At 44.3% G+C, this 25,969-nt stretch overlaps 3 protein-coding genes across 3 annotated transcripts in view; 2 read left to right on the top strand and 1 right to left on the bottom strand.

The window, feature by feature from the left end:
* The window catches only part of LOC142391565 (uncharacterized), a 28,458-nt gene extending 23,026 nt beyond the window's left edge, over positions 1-5,432 (top strand). The window contains exons 14-16 of the mRNA XM_075477419.1: positions 1,739-1,900; positions 4,329-4,375; positions 4,502-5,432. Coding sequence (XP_075333534.1) covers positions 1,739-1,900; positions 4,329-4,375; positions 4,502-5,070 — 778 coding nt within the window. The 3' untranslated portion in view covers positions 5,071-5,432. The remainder of the gene's footprint in view (positions 1-1,738; positions 1,901-4,328; positions 4,376-4,501) is intronic.
* The window catches only part of LOC142391556 (protein NLRC3-like), a 189,516-nt gene that overhangs the window by 54,457 nt on the left and 109,090 nt on the right, over positions 1-25,969 (bottom strand). The window lies entirely within an intron of this gene.
* Positions 20,173-23,392, top strand: LOC142391951 (protein NLRC3-like). Its single transcript, XM_075478145.1, has 5 exons — positions 20,173-20,265; positions 20,421-20,552; positions 21,016-21,094; positions 21,257-21,464; positions 21,612-23,392. The coding sequence occupies exons 2-5, from the start codon at positions 20,485-20,487 to the stop codon at positions 23,390-23,392; spliced, it is 2,136 nt and encodes a 711-aa protein (XP_075334260.1). The 5' UTR covers positions 20,173-20,265; positions 20,421-20,484.

The raw sequence follows: 25,969 nt of genomic DNA, 5'->3' as shown, positions 1-25,969 counted from the left end.
GAGAAACTTTAACAACGTAACCAAAATTCAGTTTCTGCTATTTAACTTACTCTTCTGTGGAAACTTTTTAAGTCTTGAGTCTAAGAAAGAGAAAAACATGTTGTCATTCATGTATTAGTTTCTTGGTAGAAAGGTCGGTCAGTCCTACAGAAAGCATGTCAGTCTGCAGAGTGACAGACAAAGGCTGCAGCTACAGAGCCACAGCTGAGCTGGGCCAGATAACACTTTGGTGCTGGAGAAACAGCTGACTGTTAGTGTGAGAAGATGCTTTGCTCACATGGTGTTCTTTGCTGAGCTGATCTGATCACAGGATGAGCCAATAACAGCAGCAGATACATCTTTTAGTTTCTCCATCTACTGAGCTAAGAGCACATGTAGACATCTTCCATCACACTTTAATGTCTTTAACAAATAAACAGAAACAAACAGGGAAACAGAATTCTTCCACTTATCAAATATGAATGTAGTTTGATTGATTAATCGATCAAGTTATTTCCTTCCATCTCATTCCCTCCTCAGCCTGAGTGGCTGTAACCTCTCAGAGAGAAGCTGTGCAGCTCTGTCCTCAGCTCTCAGCTCCCAGTCCTCCAGCCTGACAGAACTGGGCCTGAGTAACAACAACCTGCAGGATTCAGGAGTGAAGCAGCTTTCTGATGGACTGAAGAGTCCAAACTGCAGACTGGAAACTCTCAGGTAAGGACTGTATGAAAACAAGCTTCTCCAAACTACACTAACACTCCAGATAATGTAGATGAGGATGAAATCACGTGTACGCTCAGCTGGGCTCAGATGGACCGAGGTGCTCTGTGGATGTTCCTTCTTGTTGTTTCCTTCAGTAAAAACAGTAAAGTGTAGGTGTATATTAATCCAGCTGAATTCCCAATAAAGCTGCTCTCATTCAAGGATTTTTCTGGGTTTTTTTTGTCAAAGTTTGAAAGTGTGACTGAAAATCAGCCCATTAAGACTACATGTCAGCTGGTGGTCACTTAAAGCATGTAATAAAATCACCATTCAAGTAACCTAAAGACAACAGGTGTACAGTGAGTTCAGCTGTACTTACATGTACCCTGAAGCCAAACTGGCAGCTGGTTCCACAGAGAGGGGCCTGATAACTGAAGGCTCTGCCTCCCATTCTGCTTTTAGAAACTCTGGGAACCACAAGTAAACCTGCAGCCTGAGAGCAAAGTGCTCTGTTGGGAACATATCCAACAATGAGATGTTCTCACTCAGGCCGCAGAGTTGCAGCGTCAGACAGACTTCAGTCAGTAACTGGATTCTGCTCCTCTGCATGTGAACAGTTATAAGGAAGGTGTTCCAGTTAATGCTCCAGTCAGGCTGTGAGCAAAGCTCAACTCAAATGTGGAGGAACTGTGCATGATACAGCCAACAGCTGCAGAGTCATCAGAATATTTGAGGAGATGACAGGACTCTGGGGTGTGCTGGAAGTCTGAGGTGTGCAGAGTTCAGTGAAGAGTGAAATGTTGAAATATTCACAATAATCTAAAGTTTTTATTCTCAGAGGTTTTCTTTTCATCCAGGTTTTTCATTCACTGCTGCCATGTTTCCTCTTTGTTTGTCACAGAAGATTGTTTATATTTTCTTCTCATTTGATCTGAAACTGTTACTGAGGCAAAATGATGAAAAGAATCTTTCTCTCAGAATGTTGTTACCATTGGATGACATCCAGCTTGAGTTTCAGAGCAGTTCTCTCAGAGTCTGTTGTTGTGTGTGTCTGCAGCCTGTCAGGCTGTCTGATCACAGAGGAAGGCTGTGCTTCTCTGGCTGAAGCTGTGACCTCCAACCCCTCCCATCTGAGAGAGCTGGACCTGAGCTACAACCATCCAGGAGACTCAGGAGTGAAGCTGCTGAGGGCTGCACTGAAGGATCCACACACACTCAGGTATGGAGAGGCCTGCTGCAGCCTCACAATGTCTGATAGAGGAGGAGGAGCTGGGAACATGTTCTCTGTCCTGCACTCAGCCCTGTGCTTCCTGCTGAGTGTTGCATGAACAATCACACATGTAGGAGCCTTTTTACCTTTAACCCTAACCCATTTGTAGAGGTGGTATGCAAGGAGAACATCTGCAGGAACAACAACGAGAAGTGTCTGTTGGTCAGAGTTGATTTAGTTTGGACAGATCTCTGCATGTTAAAGGAACAGTCTTTCATTTTTAGAAACGTCTTTTTGGTCCTCTGACCCTGATTCATTTACAAGGATGGTAGACCCTCCAGAAAAACGCGGGCATAAATCCTTGATTACACGGGCTAAAATCCTTGATCTTGCGATTGAGTATGCGGGTTTTTTAATGATTTTATGCCGTGAAAGTGCGAGAAGTTGCGGAAACTTGCGAATTATGCAAAAAGTTGTGAATTATGCAAAATATGCTGCTACTGAATGAAAAAGAGTCATTTTAAAGACCTCCTATGATAAACAATCAAACTGGAACCAAGTTACTTCACAGAAGGTTTTTTTATTTTAACAACTTGAGCAGTTTCACAATCAGTCGTAAAAAAAAAACATGGCTTAAACATTCCTGAGTCACAGAATTGTAAAAGATCAAATAAATGCTACCTCGTTTCTGGTAGCCCTCGCAATGGTTTTGGAGGTTGATGCCTCGGTGAACGTCAGCTGTCTGGCTTTGGCTTTCCTTTCCGCAGCTGCAGAAAGCATTTTCAAATGTTTCGCGCTGGTAAAGTGGCACGTCACCGACGATTTTCTTTTATGCTCCAACACAGTTGCACGGGGTGCAGAATAGTTTCCCCCCGCTTTCGTGCAAGACATCGGGGTACTGGTTTGCCCGGTCTTTGGCAGTAATGTGCGTCGGTAGGTGAGATCGATTAGCTTTTTCATTTTGTCTCTCGTTAATTTTCTCTTCACGCTACGGTGCTGTTTTCCTTGTGTGTGTCGGTGGCAATGACGTCGCAAGCAGCGAGTCGGATATAAATTACATCACCAGTTAATTTGGTTCATTTAGACTTTTTTTTCTCTTCCCAACTTTATGCAGAAAAGTGTGGAGATTGTGAAATCAAGCGAGTCCTGCATATTTCGCATATTTTGCGCGGAAAATGTGATTATTGCGGTGAATATGCGGCTCTTTTGAAAAATATTGATCCCCGCATAATCAGCGGTATTTTGCTGATTTTGCAATCAAATCAGCGATCGCAAAATCGCGTTTTTCTGGAGGGCCTAGGATGGGTCCAGGACATGTTAGCCTAGCTTAGCACAAAGATTTATAAACCCCTGCGGTTCAGGTTAAGTTTCCTTCATAAATCCTGCTGATTGGAGGTTCCTGATGGTGAATCACAGCAACAGACCCAGAAAATTAATTTAGTCTTCTATTGGTGCCAGTGCTCAGTGTAACATCACACACGAGTGGCATTGCAGCATTTATCTGTTTAGTTCAATCACCTGCAAACACCTGATCAATATGAAGGTAACAGACGAACAGACAGAGGGACGTGCTGCCATCTTGGACATCAGCTTTGTGACACTCTGGCTTTGAATAGAGATCTTTGAGCAGATGAAGTTGCTGCAGCTCATCTTGTCCAGGCAGCAGATCTGATAGATGCTGAAAAGCTGCTTGATCATACATCAGATTATCAATCAGCTTCAATAACAGAGTGGATGTTGGACTAAATAGAAGCTTGATGATGTGACTGCACTTCAAAGTGGAAATGAATACTGGATAAGATTTGGAAGGAGTGTGGTGAGCTGATGCTGCTGATCCCTCTGAAATGTGTTGCTGTCCTCACAACAGCAGGATCTGCAATGATAATGTGAGGGAACAAATCCTCAGTGTGATGATGAAGCAGCTGTTAGTGGTCAGTGTGGAAACAAGCTGTCACAGCTAAAAACCTGCCTCAAACTGTCTCTGACAGTCACTTAGCTTCATGTGCACGGAAAAGAAGTCACTTTAACATTTCCCAGCTGAGTCAGAAAAAAGAGCAACAGTGAAAACAATGTGAAGAATCTGAGGCAGGCTGCTGTGCAGAGGATGTTCCTGTCAGAAGCAGATCAGTCAGACTTTAGGGCAGATAGAAGGTTGCAGCTCTGGGTCAGATCAGGAGTTTTTACAGTGTTCTTCATATGTGAAGAGATGAAAAGGAGGAGACGGCTGAAAGAAGAAATTGTGACTTCCACAAAGCAGTTTTGTACGCGTCAGTGTTGATTCTGCTCATTTTAGTTTCCAGATGCTCCACTCCAGTGGATGTGTCCAGATGTTGGACTGTTCCTTTCTCAGTGTAGAACAATGTGTGTGAGAGCCATGTAATGTCCATGTTTGATGCTGAAAGAGACGGTGCTGCTCTGACCCCCCTCCTCCTTTCAGGGTGGAGCCTGCTGGAGAACGATGGCTGACACCAGGGCTGAGGAAGTGTGAGTGTGTTCTTCATCTGATTCATGACATCCAGCCATCGTCACACTGTCACATCACTCATTGATCAAAGTGAACAGATGATAGATCAATAACTGCAGCTGCACTGTGTTTGTTCTCTCCTTCAGATTCCTGTCAACTCACAATCGACACAAACACAGTGAGCAGGAAACTGAAACTGTCTGACAACAACAGGAAGGTGACACATGTGCAGGAGGAGGTTCAGTCATATCCTGATCATCCAGACAGGTTTGATGACAGGTGTCCTCAGCTGCTGTGTAGAAATGTTCTGACTGGTCGCTGTTACTGGGAGGTCGAGTGGAGAGGAGGAGTTAATATATCAGTGAGTTACAGAGGAATCAGCAGGAGAGGAAGAGGCTGTGAGTTTGGATGGAATGATCAGTCCTGGAGGCTGAGCCTCTCTGATGGAGGTAAATACTGTGTTTATCACAATAACAGAAAAACACCCACCTCCTCCTTCTCCTCCTCCTCCTCCTCCTCCTCCTCCTCCTCCTCCTCCTCTGTCTCTAACAGAGCAGCAGTGTATGTGGACCGTCCTGCTGGCACTCTGTCCTTCTACAGAGTCTCCTCTGACACACTGATCCACCTCCACACCTTCAGCACCACATTCACTGAAGAACTTCTGCATCCTGGATTTGCAGTCTGGTTTCCTGGTTCCTCAGTGTCTCTGTGCTGAGTATACATTGTCGTCCTGTCAGAGAATCCCTGCTGAACAGATAGTTCAGTCTGTTCATGTCTGTCTCTTTCACTCAGAAACACCTTTTCAGATTCATGGACTCAGTCAGTTTCTGTTTGAAACTCTTCTGAATGATTCCTTGGAAACTTCTTCCTCTTCCAGTCCTTTAAAGATGGAAGCTGCCATTCTTCCAGGATGTTGTTTTTCTGTGTGTTTCCAGTCAAAGCTTCACACTGAGTATCAGCAGGTTGTGTTTCTCTGCAGCTGACTTCAACTGAGACCATTCAGCTGAAGTCAGCTGCAGTTAGTTTGCTGCACATGTGACAAACTGTGACATCAGAGAGGAATCACTGAGCTGCCATCAACCCAGATGGATTCCAACCTGCTGACAGATGTTCACTGATTCGGCTCCAATGAGCAGAGGTCTGGTGAGCAGCCGGGGTTCATCCTGATGTTTCACACATTCACTTCCTGTTAGATGATGAAAGGACACCTGGACTGGATCTGGTTCCTGATGGCACAATGTTGTTGAATGTTGCTGTTGAACGCTCACAAAGAAGACTGAAATGATTCTTTACAAACAACATGTGGACCTGAACAGTCCACAACATCTGCTTTGGACTGGAAAATATTTACTGTTTACTGTGTGAAATATATAGTTTGCTATGATCACATGATTTAAAGTGAACTGATGTTGAAATCCCAGGGTTTTCATACATTCACATGTTTAATTTGTCCCTTTGTGTACATGCACAGACAGTAATAATACAGAAAGTAAATGTAATGCAGAACTAAATAAACACCAATCTTTATTGATTTATATAGAGAGTCATTTCTGAATAAAATGTGTGTTTAACTGTGTATCTGGATACCCAAGCAGCTGTAATGTTGGAGTAAAAAAAGACATCCAACCAGGAACAGAATGTGAAATAAAGAGGCAGATCTGCAGGTTTCCAGCCCACAGAGGAGTCCCAGTCCAGCCGGCTGCTGCAAACAGTGAAATCCTCTTTGTAGCTGCCATCAGGAGTGAAAGTCCCGGCTTTGGGCTGGTTTGTTCAGTGAGGTTTTAAAGCCTCCGGGTCGGCATTCAGGCATCCCCGTGTTGGTGCTTATAGAAGTGACTGTAATGGGACGAGCTGCTGACACCACGATGAGTGAGAGAAAAGGTTTGGAGTTGGAATTTAATCAGAGGAGTCGGTTTCTGAATGGAAGTGTTTAAGAAAGCCATCATCCGAAGAAATGTTCCCAAAGCTGAGCTTTTAGTGAATTCCCAGAAATATTGCGTGTGACCTGTTGGCTCCGGGCGTCAGACTGATTCTGAGCTGTTTAGAAGCTTTGGGCTCAATCCCCAGGCAGGAAAAAAGTATTTAAAGCTCAGCAGCACACAGGTGAGGAAGAAATGAAGCGGAATGGTTGTTTATCACTGTGGTGAGACAGCTCAGAGTGATCGAGAGTGTTTCAGTTCTCACAAGTTGTTTTCAATTTAGGGGATTTGATGAAAATAATTTTAGTGTAAAAACTCAGAGAAGAATCAAATGTGCTCACAGTTTGCAGCAGAATAAGCAGTAAAAAAAATAATTGGGCCAATATGAAACGTTTCAATAACAACAATTAATTAAAGAAAGTCACATTTCTGGTTTTACACAACTCAGAATATTTCAACACAGTTATGTACGTGTTCGGCACCTCGTGTGTCTTTGTCTGCTATTTGTTTCTGTTCATTCAGTCACATTTCAGTTCATCAAATATTTACACGATTCAGCTCAAATTAAAATTTCTGCCTCTGAACAGGGATACAAGTATTTTATATTTATATTCCCACTTTTCTTCATATATTTCTGTATATATTTCCACATTTATTTCCTTCATCTTTGACAGATCTGTCCTGTTTGTGGCAGTTCAGTAAAAATATGGAGTTTCTGCAGTCCGGAGGCTGAACTGACATCGTGCAGTTTATCTTTACACCACAAGAGGGCGACACATCACCTTAAGTGAAGAGTCCCCTTCCTTCACAGTTCCAGCAGATATTAGTTACATTAGAGCCGAACTGAACATGGATCAGTAACATTTATTAAGTCCTGATCACTGGAGGCAGCCTTGTTACCACATGGGTAGTGAGACAATCAATCTGGCAAAGACTGGTTGCCCCTGTAGCTCCGCTAAAGCTGCCCCGAAGAGGGCAGATGAGAAGCAGGTGTGACAGCAGGAGCGATCCAGACTCCGCCCAGGGCTTCCAGGAAATCTGCTCAGACCCACCTGAGACTCAGAAGCAAAGCAACAACACAGCCAAGCATGATCGGGACAATTAAGGGTAAACTTCATGTAACCCCTGTTAGATTTGTAGCACTCAGAAATACCGGTTTCCTTGAATGCATTGTAGTTTCCATTATCGTAGTTTTCTCGTCTGGTAATTGAATTTCTGTAGCTTGCCCTGAACGCATCACCCGCAGTTCTCGGTGTGGGTGAAGGTGTGCGAAAGATGGAAAAAACAGGAGGGAAAGAAAGGCAGAAAAACTCCATGCTGCCGTGAATGCCCGCTGTTCTCCAGTTAGCATGAAGAGAGTTTTCCATGAACATTGGTGAGAGAGCTGCTGTTAGTGGTGAACCATAAACGAGTACCTGCCTCCAAGACGTATTCTGTGAAGAGCAGAGACACATGTTTGATGAAACTGAACAACGAACGGCTTCATTCAAAGAGACTTTGGACTCTCACATGAGCAGCAGCATCGTGGTGTTTCAGCCCTTTGATGGGGAGTTGGACACATTTCCCCTCCTGTGGGCTCATTCACTCCTTCAGTCATTAAGCTGCTGCGCTCAGCCTTTGGAATAATAAAGCTGAAATTTCCCTCCATTTCAGACACAACGGGACAACAATGCTGAAAACATTCAAACTGACAAAGTACAACAATCTTTACGAGAAGTTTCATCCTTAAAGGTTTTTACCAGTTACTGTGCAGGTTTGAAACTGCTCCTACTTTCCATCTTCACTGAGTAATGATGAGAAATGTGAGCTGTGGTAAAACTCCAGCATTAACTAAATATGACAGTGTTGTTAAAGTATTAATATGACTGCTCTCTTACATCATAAAACCTCATTTTAGAAAGATTTCCCACATTTCAATGTTCATCCTGACTGAGGGTGTAGTTACAGCTTATGGCCACCAGAGGGAAACATAGAGACAGATGCAAAGATGTTAAGTTAGCAGAGACGCAGTTAGATATCACTTCCGGTGAGGACATAAAATAAAAGCTTCCCAAATAATTGTAAGAGCTTTTTTTATGTTAGTGTTGATCCTATATTCATGTACAAAATAACTTACTTTTCTTAAGAAATTGACTGATTTTGTATGTAAAATATTCCCAGTTCACATATTTGATGTTGCTTGCTTTGTTTTTATCATTTAGAAGACATGAATCTTGACTCTAGTTTTCCTTTTCCTGCCTCAGCTCATGTCCCACCAGGGCTCTCAAGTGTTGAATGCAGGCAAGAGTGACATCCCAGGCCGCAGGAATGGGGTTCTTTCATTAATAATGTTATTATTAGTGTTGTTGTTATTAATAACTGCTTAATAACTCAGACTCATGGGAGACGTGCTTGTTTCCTGCCGTTCCCAAGACCAAAAGGACCGCGCGTGACTGTCCCGCCCAACGCGTGAGCCTTGAGAGCCCCGTGTCCCACACTGCAGAGACGCTCTGATCCGGGACCTGAAGGACAGCCTCGGCCTTGTTTCAGTATCAGATGTGAATGAGCCCAAATACAAGAGCAGAGGCTGCAGGAAATAACTGAGTTTACCATAAAAATGTGGACAAATGAAAGTTTTGGCCTGATGGTGTTAGCAGAGAACAGCTCAAGCTGATCCAGAAGGAAACACAGATGTGTGCACAAAATATAAAATTTCCTTTCATTCCAGGCTGATTGTGACCAACAGCAGCCACATCCTGAAGGAGCTAAAACATGATTTCAGCTCCACTGAGGTCAAAGGTCAGAGCAGATGATCTAAATGAAGTGTGTTGAAGGCTCTCCTGACTGCAGTTAAAGCAGAAAGTCCTCTTCAGCTGTATTAATACTAAATCAGTTCCTGTCGCACATCTCTCTGGGTTTAGGGTGTTTTATTCCTACCTGAGACGGTAACCCCTGTGAAACCATCACAGGTTAAAGTTGGACTGTTCAGATTCAGTCCATTCTTGTCCTGATAGCATTTAGCTTTAGACTTTTTCTCATGTTTCATGTCTCATTTGTGTGGCTGTTTTCTCTTTTTGTTAATAACATGGATGCTTCTTTAGAGCAGTCTGAATGTTTGCTTTGGGACCAGTAACAGAAGGATGGACATTGTTTACATTCATACGGGACACAAAAGGCGTCTGATTCTGATCATTGTGCCAACACAGTTTCTGCAGTGCAGCACTAACTCTGTGTGGGGGGGTCAGCAGGGACCCCTTCAGGGACATTAGGTCAGACGAGCTCTGATGATGACCACATGAGGATTTCTGTCTCTGTATCTGCTGATGGAGAGGAGGCAAAGAGCCGCCGGCAGCGTTTGTCTTGCTGGATGTTTCTGAGCGGCTGCAGCTTCTTTTTCTTCTCTGGAGCTCATATTCATGACGGCACCCTGTGACCATCATCCTGACGTTCACACTTCTGACTGTTGGCTTCAGCAGGAAATCATTTTGTTGTTGTGTGAAACAAAGAGAAGCCATAACTGTTGCATCAGTGCTGTGAGGAGGCGGATTTATTTCTGCTTCTCTGTATTTATTCTGGAGGTCGTCTCAGGGTAACGATGCAGCAACTGAACACTCAGGAAAAAACAGGTTAAAACCACTTTAACTGTAAGAAAGGATCAGAAGGATGAGTTTTAGTTCAGTTTAGGTTCCAGCCGAGTGACTCTGTGGCAGAAACAGAGCTGGATCTCAGAGGCCTTTTCTGTACGAGCCAGTTTACAGCAGAAACACTTTGATCTGCTGCTGAGGAGAAGAAATGTTCCAGCGTGTTCCTGAGCAGCTGCTGATGGACTCATTCAGAAAGAGGCAGATCCCTGAAGCTTCCAGCTGTTGGCTTTCACACATCATTTCATCAGGTGTGACAGAAGTCACGAGTCAGCTTTTAAACAGCAGCAAACAGGTGTGCACGCTAACATTTAGAAATGCAGAATAAAAGAAGATATCAGACATTTCTCAGTGAAACTCTCATTCTGGAAGTCGGTGGTCAAACAACACTGAGAGTCTGCAGGCTTGTTGGCAGCTCTCAGCTAAATGCTGACAGCACTCAGTCTGCAGCAGGCCTCCAAAGACCTGAGAGTCCAGGCTCCAGTGCGGATCCTCTGGGACCAGACAGCCTGCAAATGGACAAATCACTCATTTAATATGGTTCCTCTTTCCTTCTGAACAGAAACCTTTTTTCTCCGTCTCAGGAGCCGAATCCTGTTTGTTTCTGGCTTTGGAGCGACTGACTCCACGATGGTGAGATCAGGACTGAGGCTCAGATCTGTGGCCAAGCAGTGTCCTTCATCACGTAGAGGTCTGATTATGATGCAATATGTCTGAGTGACCTTATATTCAAAGAGTCAAAACTGTCAAAACCACTGAAAAATAATTCCATTTTAAAAACAAGCATTTTCAGGAGAGTTTGCAGCTTCTGCATCCTGTGCAGCAGAAAGGCTGAAAGCAGAAAGTTGTTGGAGCCTCAGAAGAGTCTTAATTCTACCTAAACACATGTTACAGTCGAGAAGTTCATCATGCATCATGTTTGTGTTCCACAGACCTTATTGTGTGTGTTTATTCATTCATATCTGCCATGAAGAAGCGCTGGGAAATGAAACGGCCGTTATTACTGCCCTCTAGCGGTTAAACCGCACAGCTACATCAATCAATGCTTCATGATTTAACCGGAAGTCAGATCACCAGTACCATGGTACAGCGAGAACTATAAAGTCTGCTCTGTTTAAATTTACTGTCACATGAAGTAGCCACGTTTTAGCACCACATTCACTCATTCTGTACTTAACATTTTAAACTAAATATAACCGGAGCTAACAAATATGCTAGCTAACTGCCGCTAACTAGCTAGCTAGCGTTATCTGTAGCTTAGTTTACACTTGAAGAAAAAACCTGCGCCTTTCACACAAAGAGGCCACCAACTTATTTACATTCAGTCTCTCCTGAGTAAAACAAGTTTCAGCTGTTATCAGATCAAACAGCTTCATATTACGTCTGTGAAGTGCAGCACAGCGTTGATAGCATTTAATTGTGAAAGGTACCACCGGAAGTGTAAATAATTTGTAAATCTCCAGCTTTACCTTTTCTGTAGATACCATCTGTGGCCACTAGAGGGCAGAAACGCCCTGCTCACAGCATAAAGACTGAATCTGCAGACTGCAGCTGGCTGCCTTCATCATATGAACAAAATGACTTTGGAACAGATTTCCCTCCATTTCAGACACAACGGGACAACAATGCTGTCAGTAAAACATTCAAACTGACAAAGTACAACAATCTTTAGGTGAAGTTTTGTTTGAAACTGATCTATCTATCTATGACAGTGTTGTGAAAGTATTAATATGACTGCTCTCTTCCATCATAAAACCTCATTTTATAAAGATTTCCCACATTTCAATGCAGTGATGGGATACTCGATTCCTTTTACTGACTCGAGTCACTCACTAAAGTGAATCGGGTTCTCGAGTCACTTGAATCAGTCACCCAGAGTGTGCGCAGGAATGTACAAACAAGTTCCAAACCACGTCCCAAATCATTGTGAAAAAGGCTAAAAGTCCAGAAGTCTCCAAGGCCAAACATTTATTTTTCTTTCTTTCTCTCTAAATAAATTCTAATAACCCAAACAGCCAATAGATTAACATTCAGTGCGAAACAGTGCAAAATTATAATAAAATGTATGAAACTGTGCACAAATAGAACATTTAAATAAGCTGAACTATAGTGCAAAGTAATAATATTCTAACATTCAACACTGCACCATTACAATAAAATAATTATGTACAGAATGAAGGAACTCCCGCTTCCTTCAAAATAAAGCCGAGAGGGAGAGAGAGCTGTGAGCTGTGAGTCGGGTAAAATAAATCATGGAAATATAAATACTGTTGGAGCTATTTATTCCTGATCTTCATTACTTTGAATTTTGTTCAAATGTATTCTTAGTTTACTTTATATTTTTGGGGAGTTATTGACAGAGTTTATTTGTAGGTTAATAATTGTTTGTTTTGTGTTTCTTTGTTTCTTTGTTAGACAGGAAGAACTGTGGGTCCATTTCCTATAAGTACAGGGACTGGTATAGGACCAGGATGGGTTGGGCTGGGGCCTGTGGTTTTTTACCAGAGCAGGAGAAGCAGCAGAGGACAAAGAAAAGTTACATCTGTGTTATTTGCTTGTTGAGTTTATATTTTTGAGTTGTAAACCACGTCCCGGAGAGATGTTCCAATAGTGGAAGGAGTGTTGTTGTGTTGTAGAGGGGCGGGGCGTTATTCAGACGCACTCAGCCCACGAGCAGCAGAGCTCCTCAGCTGGCGTGTTACTCAGAAGATGACGTCATGAAGCTGCTGAATAAGGCTTCGGAGGTTTGGATGAGACCCAACGCTGGAAGTTTCCTTTCTTGCTGCCCTTGAGTTAACGCGGCCAATGAGGTCTGCAGAGTGGTGTTCACATGATGTTCCCACGTGTTTAAGATGCTGCACCGACGCTTTCACATCACCTGTTTCACTGCATGCAAACACGGCACATTGCAAGCAAATGGAGCGCATTATGGAAGCTGTTTGTGCTGGAGATGTTTCTTTAATGTTTATTCTCTTTGGAAAGGCTTTGTATCCTGTGAAGTTCAGTTTATGATTTGTTTGTTTTCATTTCTCTATTTCTCACAGCATGACTGACCACAGCCATGTGCACATAAATGCCCGTGCATGAGAGGAAGGACTTGTGTTGGTGATTCCAACTGAAGGGAGTAACACTCAGTCATTTCAGTGATGCGTCCCTCAGGTTCAGCCTCGGTGAACACCTTTACTTTCTCTCACAGCCTGCTGTGTTTCTCACTGACTGATTCCATCTGAGTTATGAAGCCAAAGCAGGAAACCGTGAAAAGATGTGAAAAACATCTGGATGGAACTGATGTGTGTGTTTAGAAAGCCTGAACTTCTAAAGGTCCATGTGGTGACCATGTGTTCTGATGGTGTTGTATGAGTTTTATAAACTCTGAGGTGTCAAACAGAAGCTGTGAACATTACAAGCGGCTCTGCTGCCATTCCTCCAGAAACACTTCCGCTGCTCCGGCTTCAGGAGCCAGTAGGAGCTCTGTCGGTCTCTGACGTCACGAGCAATAACCAATGGGAGACTTTGGAACAAGCCCCGCCTCCTGATTGGCTGCTCCTGCCGGGCTGAAGCATAGAGATGAATCCAGAGAGCAGAGCAGCCTCGTCCCCTCTGTTAAAGACACCTTTATGTCCACTGAATCCAGTCTGAGGAGAACTCCGAAATGTTCCAGCTAACAGGAAAGTTGTCCACAAGAACCAACACAAGAGGCTCCATGTTTTTAAGGGTTAGCTACAGCAGAAAGTTTCAGCGCTTTGGAGGAGCAGACAGGAGTCCAGCAGCTGAGGAGTGAACCCCAAAAAACCCATTCAACACGCCTAAAAGGCAACCTACAGAAACTCAAGTGTCCGCTACATTTGGGATGTTTCCTCTGCTGTACTTGGTGTCGAGCAGCCGTTTAAAGCAGCAACTGACGCCTTCGCTCTCAGCCAGACTCCATTGAGAAAACCCCTCATTTTAGCTCCCCGGACACCGCAGGCGTTGGTCCGTTTGTGGGACTCTGGTGTTTCACATGTTGGGTAAAACTCCAGAGTCCCACATTAGCAGGAAAACTACCCACTGAGGCAGCTGCAGACCAACGACCAAAGCGGAACTTTGGAAGGTGAAACAGCTGGTTTCCTCTACAGTCTGCTAACCGCGGCCACAACCACTAAATGAACAAATGTATGGGTGAAAATAGTGGAAGTTTAGCCGTAAAAGGATCCAGACTAACCCCTCCATGCAGCCGCTGTGTTTTTATATCGTTTTATTTCACTTTAGTAAAACACGGAATGTTTTTTGTCAGCATTTTACATCAGATTGCTTCTCTGTGTGTGTAATATAACCGAATTATCAATAAATCTCTCTCTCTTATTGAAATATTCTTCTGCTTTTCTTGTTTGAATCCAGACCAACTCTGACATACTGACACAGATTTGGTCCGTTACGTCCACGTTAACACTAAATAAATCTTCAGGAAGTCATTTTCCGGCTTCAGCTCTGCACCGGCCTATAAAATCCTGATTTTACAGCAGCGACGTTGTCCAATAAGATCAACATCAAAGTCAGTTAAAGAGCACGTCTGTGCGGTTAATTCGGCTTCATTCCCATGGAAAATGATCCCCGAGAGAGAAAGTTATGAGCGATGTTACGTTTGAACTCCTGCCGGCTGCTGTTCTTCTTCTTCTCTGTCAGCGGCGGTTACTCAGCAGCTTGTACGCGCATTACCGCCACCTGCCGGACTGGAGTGTGCATCAGGATGGCGACTCTCTCCAAGCCCTCCTAATTAATCTCTGCTCTCTTCCGAAATCTAAAAGCAGATCCATCGCCTCCATCAGCCGAGCTTCTCTGTAACATCTCTCCATCAGCCGGTTGCTCTTTTGGAGTTTTTAGCGGCTGCCTTTCTGCTTGATATTTGGGACATTGTAAAAACACACGGCCCGCCGTCTCCTGCTGTGCACACTGCTCACAGCCACCTGTGGCACGCTCATTCATCACCTTTAACCCTGTATGACCGTCATGTGACCTCAGTGAGACCAATCAGTGATCAGCACCAACACCTGAACTCATTCAGCTCTGATTCTTCACAATGTGGAGAAATGTTCCCAAAAGTGAAGCTCTCAGTTTAGAGAAGGAGCCTCCTGCTTTTCTGTGTTCATGAACTTTTCTGCCAGCACAGTCAGACAGTAAAAAGCTCCTTTTTTCCTCTTTATTTCGTCTTGTTGGCAGTCTTTACACCGCAGTTCCACATGCGTGCTGCTCAGTGTTGCATCTTCACTGTGGTTCTCTTTTTATTCAGTTCCACGTGCCGTGCTGTTAAAGTCTGACATCAGGGAGCTTTGATCACCAGCATCAGATCTACCAGAGAAACTGTTGGACATGGAAACACATTTTTCATCTGACTTCAATAAATCCTGTTCTGGAGGAGCAGACAGGGAGAATAAAGTGGAACTGATCTCTCACTGGATCAGAACTCCCTCTCTGGGTGTTTCCTCTCAGTTTCCTTTCACTTCCCATCCCGTTGTGGCGCAGCTGCTTTTCTCCGCGTGAAGCTCCTGAAGGTAAGTCCAGCTGTTTTTAATGTGTGACGCGTTAACATTAGCTGTGGGCGGCTCAGTTCCGGCAGAAACCTGCGCTCCAAACTTCACGGTACCAGCTGTGAGTCCGGTACCGTCGGGGCGGAGGAGGCAGCCGCTCGGCTCTGTTCGGCTCGGCTCGGCCTGTCCGCCATGTTGTCACTTCCGGTGTCAGTAAGTCGTGAACGAAGCTTTTAAAGTTGACATAACTTCGGGCCTTCAATAGTTGGACTGCTCAGATCGGGACAGAATTGTTGTGATGAGGCAGATGATCAGTGGCGCCAGCAGAAATAAATCCTAAGGGTGGCTGGTGGGGGCAAGGCAACATCTTGGGGTGGCATACCCGACCAAAAAAAACACACAAAAAAACACCTATTTATTGATTTACTGAATTTACAGTATATTCATATATTAAAACACTGATTTGTTATTATTGCTGTCACACTTTAATAATATTAACTTAATATATTTAGGTTATTCAACATGACAGAATACAATGTCTGACACAAAGACTGTAATTGCTTCCTGCAGACTAACAGCGTCAGGGTATGGGAGGTACCCTATATCACCACAAGATGGCGCCATTGCACAAAAACCTTGGGCACAGTGTTCCAGAAGTTTAAGATTTATTAGTGCAATTCGTACCTACATTAATTTACTGGTCTTTGCCTTGAAAATCACTTAACTTAATGTTTAAATGAAAATCAATGCATTTGAACACACCAAAAATTGTTTTCATTTCTCCTTTATTGTACGGTGCGCAAATTTCACCATTTCTGCATTTTTATACAAATAAGGAGCAGGATATTATATGTACAAATCAGAGCAGGATTATTTTAATACAAACTACAAGCACAGTGCAAACCTCCGCCAAGGCCATAGGGTCACTGACGCCATAACATCTACACACTGTGCCTATCATATAACTTACAACCAGATCTGGAATCCACATCCGATCAACACTCAACTTTGCTGTTTGATAGAACATTTGACTATGTTACACCCTAATTTTTTTTCAAGTCTTTCTGACTTGTTTTTGTGGAGTTATCCTGCTGACAGACAAACAGACAGACAAACCAACGCGACAGAAAACCTCCTTGGTGGAGGTAATCAGCGTTGGACATTCTATGTACAAATCAGAGCAGGATTATCCTTCGGTTCTTGTGCCTTTTTGCAAAAACATCCACAAATTCATCCAAATTTATGGCCTTTGACCACCTGGATTCAATACTCAGCAATCCTAAATTGCTTAGACGTTCGTCAGACATTGAGTTTCGCAGCACTATTTTTATCAATTTTAAAACTGAAAAACTGCGCTCACAGGCTGCAGTGCTCACAGGTAATGCAAGTGCAATCTTGCAGATTTTGAACATCTCAGGGAATACCTCCGCATATGGTTCCAGGAAAACAGTAAGGTCTAATAAGCTGGATGGTGTGTCAACACCACCAGTTTTCTTTCTCTGCAAAACTCTTTTGAGTTGTGGGATTTCATGTTCAAGACCATCTGTCTTACATTTGTATTGAGAAGCCAAAGCCAAAATTAGACTTAATACATTCCCTAATCCACACAAATCCAATACGCTCCCTTGTGGTGGCTAACGGGGTGGCAGCGAGTGATCTGATGGTGGCTGTAGCCACTCCTAGCCACCACGTGGTGGCGCCACTGTGTAGATCCATTAATACCCGGATGATGGGCAGCACGACATGTTCGTGGAAAGACTCATGAGGTGACAGCGAAACAATTCTCAGCAAAGCAGATCTCATGAAAACATCCAGTGCAGAACAGGGCTGATGAATGGTTGGACTATGGGATGTCTAATTGTTAGCTTTTATAGGGGAAACAGGCGGAGGCTTGCATTTAGTTTCTACAAGTCATGAGCAGGGGCGGTTGCAGACCAAATTTATCAGGGGGGCCAGGGTGGGGCCGGGGTTTTTTCATGGGGCCCCAGAACAAAAAAAGATATGAAGTGAATTTATTTGGAGCACAAACAAAATGAATTGAACATTTAACAATAAAACATAGAAACGAATTTGAAAGCAAAGACTTCACCTACTGCAAATCTGCAGAATAAACCTTTAAAGAGCAGCTTGGCTGGAAGCTGCGTCTCCTGTCCCCCGTTCATGTGGTCGGATATGTCCTCAGACTGGGCTGCACTGGTGGGTCATCCGTGCACCTGCTGATACCTGAAAAGACACGAATGTAGAGTGTAGCAGCCTGGGTCCTATTTGGGTTTACTGATATTTGGATAGCTATTTGAGTTTACATGTTGAAATATGATTTACGTTAATTGTAATAAAAAAGGAGCTATTTATAGTATTTATAGACAGATAATTAATTTAATAAGTTAACAGTTTAATTCAGGTCATTTATGTGTGCATTATTTAAAAAGGTTAAAAATTGCATACATTGCTTTTGATTTGTTGTTAATCTCAGAGAGTGTGGTTACCGGAGTCATTATGTTCAGGCGGCTTAGGCCATATTTACACATAGCCGGGTATTTAGAGAAACGAATATTTCCCCCCCTCCGTTTTCAATAATAACATCGTGCACACAACATCGTTTTCAAAAAAATTGTCATTTACATCAACCCGCATAAATACGCCGTCAAGCGCCATAATAACTATGCCAAACCTATTGGCGGCAGTGTAGGGAAAGGAATAAAGCCACGCAAGCCAATCAAAATCCTCAGAATCGAGGACTTTCCTCATGTGAAGGAGGAGATAACGCGAGCAAATATCACAACAAAACTGAAGGAAATAAGAGGGAAATATAGACAGTCAGTGGATACTGGACGCAGGAGCGGCCACGGAAGAGTGGTGCTCCTCTATTTTGAACCGTGCGAGCAGGTTTGGGGTGGCAAATGCAATAAGGCCACAAACGTAAAAATTAGTAGAACTTTAACATCATCCATGATAATCCTGATCAGTAGCCAAACAAACTGTAAACATAAGGCGCTCGCATGACGTTAAGCATTTTCTGGCGCATAATGTGACGTTTAAGAACCTAAAACGCCGTTTCTCCCAGTTGACACGGCAACACATAACCGGCGTTATCAGAAATCTCCACTTTGGCCGGAGGTTTTAGAAATAATCGTTTTCTGTGATTAAAAACGGGGTTTTGGTGTAAATGAGAGGCCAAACCGCAGGAAAATATCTGCGTCTTCCTATCGTGTAAACGGGGCCTAAAGCCTGGTTTATAGTCGGTAACGCAAGAAGCAAAGCCAGACGCAAGAAGAAACGCAAGCCCTTGCGCGGTTGCAAGCCCCCCCTTTGCGTGCTTCTGTGTGTCACCTCAATTTTCTAAACTTCACGCAACGTGAAAAAAAAAAGACGCAAGCCACTATCTACAACCTCCTGTCCTGGCGGTGAATTGTCAAGCAGCACACGCAAGCGCCGGCAAAGCTAAATAAGCATAAACGTCTCGAGCCATTAACACACGCGCAAGAAGAAAGCGCAAGGGCAGTTAAAAGAAGTATAACTCGGCCTTTAGAGTGAAGCCACACAGTTTTTTTTTTTTTTACCTTTCTCTCTCTCTGTCACTTTCTTTGTTTTTTCTCCCAGCTTTTTTATTTTTCTCATATTGGATCAGTGCGGTACCTGCTTTATGTTTTTTGGAAGTAAATTGAGGAACAAAAGAGGATCTTGTGGAGTTTTTATTTTGTCGTTGATGACGAGAGAGAAGAGCGTCAAGCTAACGGCTTCATTAAGGAACCTACATAGAGTAAACATGAGGGTGTAACTGAGAACAATATTAATTGATCCCCCATCTGAGCCGTCCAACTGCAGTAGTTTCCATCCAGGACCTCGTGCAGAGCCATCAGCATGAAAAAGAGCAGTGAAATGGCCCTTTATGCCCATCCCTTTAATTGCTGAATGGGAAGTCAACTCCAGCGCCGCTGACGTCCGTCAGCAGGAATGATTTTAATGTTTGATCCACACAGTTTGACAGGAAGATGAAGTTCATCTCACTGAGCACATGTGTGTTTTCACAGAGCAGGACTTTAACTTTAAGTTTCAGACTGAGAATGTGAAGCTGACACCCTGCAGCGGTTTGGTTAGATGCCATGTTGGATTCCTGCTTCCTCTGAGGCTCTTCTGTGTGTACTGACCCTGAATTCTAACTTCTAACTGGTGGATCGGGTTTCTGCGCTCAGACTGTGGCATCAGCCTCTAACATCTCCCCCTTAAAGCTGAATGTTGAACATATGAGTCCACTGCGTGTTAAAACAACACATTTCTGACGAGTTTATACTGAAACACGATTTTATTATCGGAGCACAAGATCTGACACATGGAGAGGAGGATGTGAGTTGATGTGCAGATGAATGATCTGTGTTTCCTCTGCAGAAGAAGGTAGAAAGTGTGTGTGAGCTGATGTGAGTTCAGCAGCATGGATCAGAGTGAGGACACTAAAACCTCTCTGTGTGGGGAACATGAGAGCCAGAGCAAAGCTCAGAGGTGAGGTGACCATCTCTAACTGTCCATGACTCTTCTCCATGTCCCAGCTCAGCGCTCACATCACCAAACCACCTTTATTCACAGGAAGGGACAGAGACCTGGACCCAGGAGGGGGTCCTCACAGAGCGAACTGCAGAAGGATCACCCACTGATCAAATTACAGGCCTCGAAAGCAGAGTAAGTTAACATCAGGTCATTGATTTAGAGGTTATTAAGTATATCATGCATGCAGGCTGAAAAGCATTTTTTTTCCCATCAGGATCCTCCAGAGACCTGAACCAGAACCTGAACCCAGCTGTGTGTCCTTTAAGAGCGACCGGTCGAAGGATATTATTACTGAATTCCATCCTGATGTTCCATCAGCCCAACAGTGAGTAGCTGTCAGTATTCAGTGGAGGCTGCATCATGTTTCAGATGATAACCAGTTTCCAGCTGAATTACTTGAGACTTGTTGATGTCTCTGATGAACTAATGAGCTGCATCATGTCTGAAAATCATGTGTGAAAACAAGTGTTTTTCTGTCAGGATCCATCAGAGACTCAGACCTGGACCTGAACCTGGAGCTGAGCCTGAACCCAGCTGTGTGTCCATGAAGAGCAACGACTCAATGTATCTTCCTATTGACTTCAAATCAGACCAACATCCATCCCCTCAGAGGTGAGCTGAGTGTAAATGCTGTAACAGAGTAAAATGAGTCAGTTTGAACAGTTTTTACTCCAACGTGTGTTTAATGTGAGCTCAGCTCTGCTTCACATCCATTTCTATGTTCATATGTGAAGCGGTGTGTGTTGGATGTTTTCCACCAACGCAGCAGTCGTCCAATAACCATAAGGTTGGTGGTTCGATTCCCACTCAAAAAAAGTTTGGTGAACTAACAGCTGGAGGGGTGTCCACCTCCTTGCCACAGCTGAGCTGCTCTTGAGCAAGGCACTGTACCCCCATGCTCCCCAGGTGCTGTGATTCCAGTGTATATGGCATCTGTCTCTCTGAATGTGTGACCCTGTGTGTGTTCAACAGGTGCCAACCTGGATGGGTCAAAAGCGGAGGAGAAATTCTGTGTATGTTCCCTGTAATGTAGATGACAATAAATCTAATCTTAATCTTCATGATTCCTCCACAGAGTGGACCAGCAGAGCTCAGAGGGTCCCAGTGGTCCGTCTGCCCAGCAGCATCAAACACAGCTGGACTCCATATTTATGGTCTGTACATGTACAACAACTACTTTCCCATCTGTTCTGCTCACAGTCCTCTCCATGCTGCACTCTGTAGACCAGTGGGTTGTCAGTGTGTCCAACATGGATCTGATGTTTGGCTCCATGGTTTCAGTCTGATGGGCTCATTCATATAGTTTTCTGTTCCAGCTGCTGGAGGACAACATGCTCACTTTTGTGAAGGAGGAGCTGAAGAAGATGCAGAAGGCTCTGAGTCCAGATTACCCAGAATGCTTAGAGAGTCAGAGGGAGGGTGAGGATGAAGAGCAGAGGAGCAGCAGAGAGGCATTAGTGAAGATCACAGCTCACTTCCTGAGGAGAATGAAGCAGGAGGAGCTGGCTGACCGTCTGCAGAGCAGTAAGAGGATTTCTCTAAAGGTTTAACCTGCTGGATAAATGACACATTTACTGATGTCTCAGCACACAGAACAGCAGATGTTCAGATACTCATTCTGTACAGGGTTGAAATGTCTGTTTACTGATGTTATTTCTTGTCTTCATTCAGATCTTTGTGGACCTAAAGTTAAATCTGCTCTGAAGAAGAAGTTCCAGTGTGTGTTTGAGGGGATTCCTAAAGCAGGAAAGCCAACCCTTCTGAATCAGATCTACACAGAGCTCTACATCACAGAGGGAGGGAGCGGAGAGGTCAATGATGAACATGAGGTCAGACAGATTGAAGCAGCATCCAGGAAAGCAGGCAGAGCAGAAACATCCATCAGACAAGAAGACATCTTTAAAGGCCCACCTGGAAGAGATGAACCAATCAGAACAGTGATGACAAAGGGAGTGGCTGGCATTGGGAAAACAGTCTTAACACAGAAGTTCACTCTGGACTGGGCTGAAGGCAAAGCCAACCAGGACATCCACTTCATGTTTCCATTCACTTTCAGAGAGCTGAATGTGCTGAAAGAGAGAAAGTTCAGCTTGGTGGAACTTGTTCATCACTTCTTTACTGAGACCAAAGCAGCAGGAATCTGCAGCTTTGAACAGTTCCAGGTTGTGTTCATCTTTGACGGTCTGGATGAGTGTCGACTTCCTCTGGACTTCCACAGCAAGGAGCCCCTGACTAATGCTACAGAGCCCACCTCAGTGGATGTGCTGCTGACAAACCTCATCAGGGGGAAGCTGCTTCCCTCTGCTCGCCTCTGGATAACCACACGACCTGCAGCGGCCAATCAGATCCCTGCTGGCTGTGTTGGCATGGTGACAGAGGTCAGAGGGTTCACTGACCCACAGAAGGAGGAGTACTTCAGGAAGAGATTCAGAGATGAGGAGCAGGCCAGCAGGATCATCTCCCACATCCAGACATCCCAAAGCCTCCACATCATGTGCCACATCCCAGTCTTCTGCTGGATCACTGCTACAGTTCTGGAGGATGTGTTGAAAACCAGAGAGGGAGCAGAGCTGCCCAGCACCCTGACTGAGATGTACATCCACTTCCTGGTGGTTCAGGCCAAAGTGAAGAAGCTCAAGTATGATGGAGGAGCTGAGACAGATCCACACTGGAGTCCAGAGAGCAGGAAGATGATTGAGTCTCTGGGAAAACTGGCTTTTGAGCAGCTGCAGAAAGGAAACCTGATCTTCTATGAATCAGAGCTGACAGAGTGTGGCATCGATATCTCAGCAGCCTCAGTGTACTCAGGAGTGTTCACACAGATCTTTAGAGAGGAGAGAGGGCTGTACCAGGAGAAGGTGTTCTGCTTCATCCATCTGAGTGTTCAGGAGTTTCTGGCTGCTCTTCATGTGCATCTGACCTTCATCAACTCTGGACTCAACCTGATGGGAAATAATGAAAAATCCAAGAGGCCTAAAGTACTTCATCTGAATTATCTCAATCAATGTGCTGTGAACAAAGCCTTAAAGAGTCCGAATGGACACCTGGACCTGTTCCTCCGCTTCCTCCTGGGTCTTTCCCTGCAGACCAATCAGAGGCTCCTACGAGGCCTGCTGACACAGACAGGAAGTAGCTCACAGACCAATCAGGAAACAGTCGATTACATCAAGAAGAAGATCAGTGATAATCTGTCTGCAGAGAGAAGCATCAATCTGTTCCACTGTCTGAATGAACTGAATGATCGTTCTCTGGTGGAGGAGATCCAACAGGCCCTGAGTTCAGGAAGTCTCTCCACAGATAAACTGTCTCCTGCTCATTGGTCAGCTCTGGTCTTCATCTTACTGTCATCAGGAAAACATCTGGATGTGTTTGACCTGAAGAAATACTCTAATTCAGAGGAGGCTCTTCTGAGGCTGCTGCCAGTGGTCAAAGCCTCCAACAAAGCTCTGTGAGTACAGATATAGAGGGATGTGTATGAATGTCCTGCTGCTGTTTCTATAGGAGAGAAAGTCCCAGATTCCTACTTCTCTCATTATTTCCTCCTCAGACTGAGCAGCTGTACCATCTCAGCTGAAGGATGTGCAGCTCTGTCCTCAGCTCTCAGCTCCCAGTCCTCCAGCCTGACAGAACTGGACCTGAGTATCTACGGCTCAGGAGTGAAGCAGCTGTCTGATGGACTGCAGAGTCCTCACTGTAAGCTGGAAGCTCTCAGGTCAGGTTTCTCTGCTGTTTCAGCTTCATACAGTCTCTGTGATGCAATAATCTGAAAACATCTTCACATCTGTTTTAAATCCACAAAGTAAAATGTCTCCAGATCTGTGTCACTTTCCTCTGATCTAGTCTGCGCAGCACACACACACATGAACTGTGGTGGAACATTTATTTATATTCTGGTAGAGTTAGAGGAAATGATTCAGTATATCTGTTGTAGTTTTCTCAAAGCGTGTCATTTCCATCCACAAACACGTGTTTAACATCATGAAGACAAAGATGTGCAGAAATGTACAAGTTATCATGAAAATCTGCTTTGATTTGTTTACATAATGAGATAATTAACGACCGATCAAGAATCAGCCATCTTTATTGGTCACCTGCAGCTGAACGTCGGCAGTGAAATGTACACTGCAACGAGCTCAACTGTGCAAGGCAGCAAAATAAGAATAAAACAGGGTTAGATGAATCTGACAGAAATGAAAATATACAAGTAAACATGTGAGTAGGAGCGGGGTCTTCCTGCTCTGGTGGTGCAGCGCCTGGTGTGGACCTCCTGCAGGGTGGGCAGTGCTGACCTCACTCTGTGGAGATTCTGCACATCACATTGATGCATGGTCTCTGCAGATCAGCTGCAGTAAAACTGCACAAAACGGAGCAAAGTCACAAACTACAGAGAGACAGGAAGAGATTCACAGATGTGCAGAATACATTTCACATTTTAAATCAGTGTTTTTCTTCCATTTTAAAGCATGAAACTACAGATTAATCTGTATATCTGTGGTTCAGCCTTCATGAATCACTAATAAAGTGTTTTCATCATCTCTGCTGTGGGTTAGTAATTAAAGTCCATTAAAAACATGAATATAAAATACCAAGAATGAAACCATAGTGCACATCACCAAATTCAGAGACTCCTAAGTAGAAGTTACAGAGATATTGTGGCTGCAGAGCAGCTTCACATCATTACTGTCCCTTATTTGACTGTTATTATTAAATGTGACTGAATGTAAGACTGTTTAACATCTTCTCCTCAGGCTGAGCGTCTGTAACCTCTCAGATGAAGGATGTGCAGCTCTGTCCTCAGCTCTCAGCTCCCAGTCCTCCAGCCTGACACAACTGGACCTGAGTAACAACAACCTGCAGGATTCAGGAGTGAAGCTGCTGTCTGGACTGCAGAGTCCAACCTGTGGGCTGGAAACTCTCAGGTGAGGCTGTTTTCATGCTGGAGCAGAGTGCTGATAAATGTTAGCCTTTGTTCCCGGTGGGCAGCTCTGAAGTCAGCCCCACCATCAGTCTGATGGGATCAGTTCCTCAGCTTTGTTCCCCATGAAAGCCTCTGCTGTTTGAATCAGATTCTGAGACTGTCTCTGATGAGCTGCAGCTCCAGGGTGGAAAGGCTCAGCCACCGTGTGGACTCCTTGTTTCACTCATGATGCGTCTCTGAGCATAAAAACCACCGCATGGACATGATCACAGGCTTCTAACCCTGATGTTCCCTCTAAGTGGGCTTTCAGTCCACATTCAGCATTAGAGTTGATTGATTCTGATCCCAGCTGTTCTTTTTCTCTGTAACTGTCTCCTCAGGCTGAGCGTCTGTAACCTCTCAGATGAAGGATGTGCAGCTGTGTCCTCAGCTCTCAGCTCCCAGTCCTCCAGCCTGACACAACTGGACCTGAGTAACAACAACCTGCAGGATTCAGGGGTGAAGCAGGTGTCTGCTGGACTGAAGAGTCCAAACTGCAGACTGGAAACTCTCAGGTAACAGAACACCTGTGGATGCTCTTTGTATGATTGTTCCAGCAGCTTTAGGTCTCTGACACCACAGGAACTCACCTGAACCTGGAACCTGAACCTGAACCTGGAACAACCTGCAAAGTCTTTTTTGGCTCATTTGGTCAGTTTCCTTTTGGTTGTGTTCTCATCCAATAAATAATGTAGAGTGCAGATTCCTACAAAGTTCTTTGAGTGAGTTGTCCTCCTGAGCCCACCTGATGGGCGGGGCAAACCAGCTGTAAACAAGCGTTGCACCTCGTTCCTTCTAACTGAACTGATACGCATGACATTAAGTTCCCTTTCAGTGGATTCCCTCGCTACAACACATACAGTATGGGACATGTATACTCGCCCCGCAAAGCAGCCGTCAAACCTGGCTCAGAACCAGCACCCTTGTGCAGTTCTGACCCAGCAGAAAGAACAGAGTGAGCTACGAAGGGTCCGTCACATAAAAAAAAAAAAAACGTCTCGCCATGGCCAGGCGCTCGATGACTGCAACTAAAGCCGTGCAATCAGTTGTTGCCTCATCATGATGGCTCTTT

The sequence above is a fragment of the Odontesthes bonariensis genome, chromosome 11 (genome assembly GCF_027942865.1).
Source record: "Odontesthes bonariensis isolate fOdoBon6 chromosome 11, fOdoBon6.hap1, whole genome shotgun sequence".
NCBI lineage: Eukaryota > Metazoa > Chordata > Actinopteri > Atheriniformes > Atherinopsidae > Odontesthes > Odontesthes bonariensis.
This window is presented reverse-complemented; position numbering and strand designations above follow the sequence as displayed.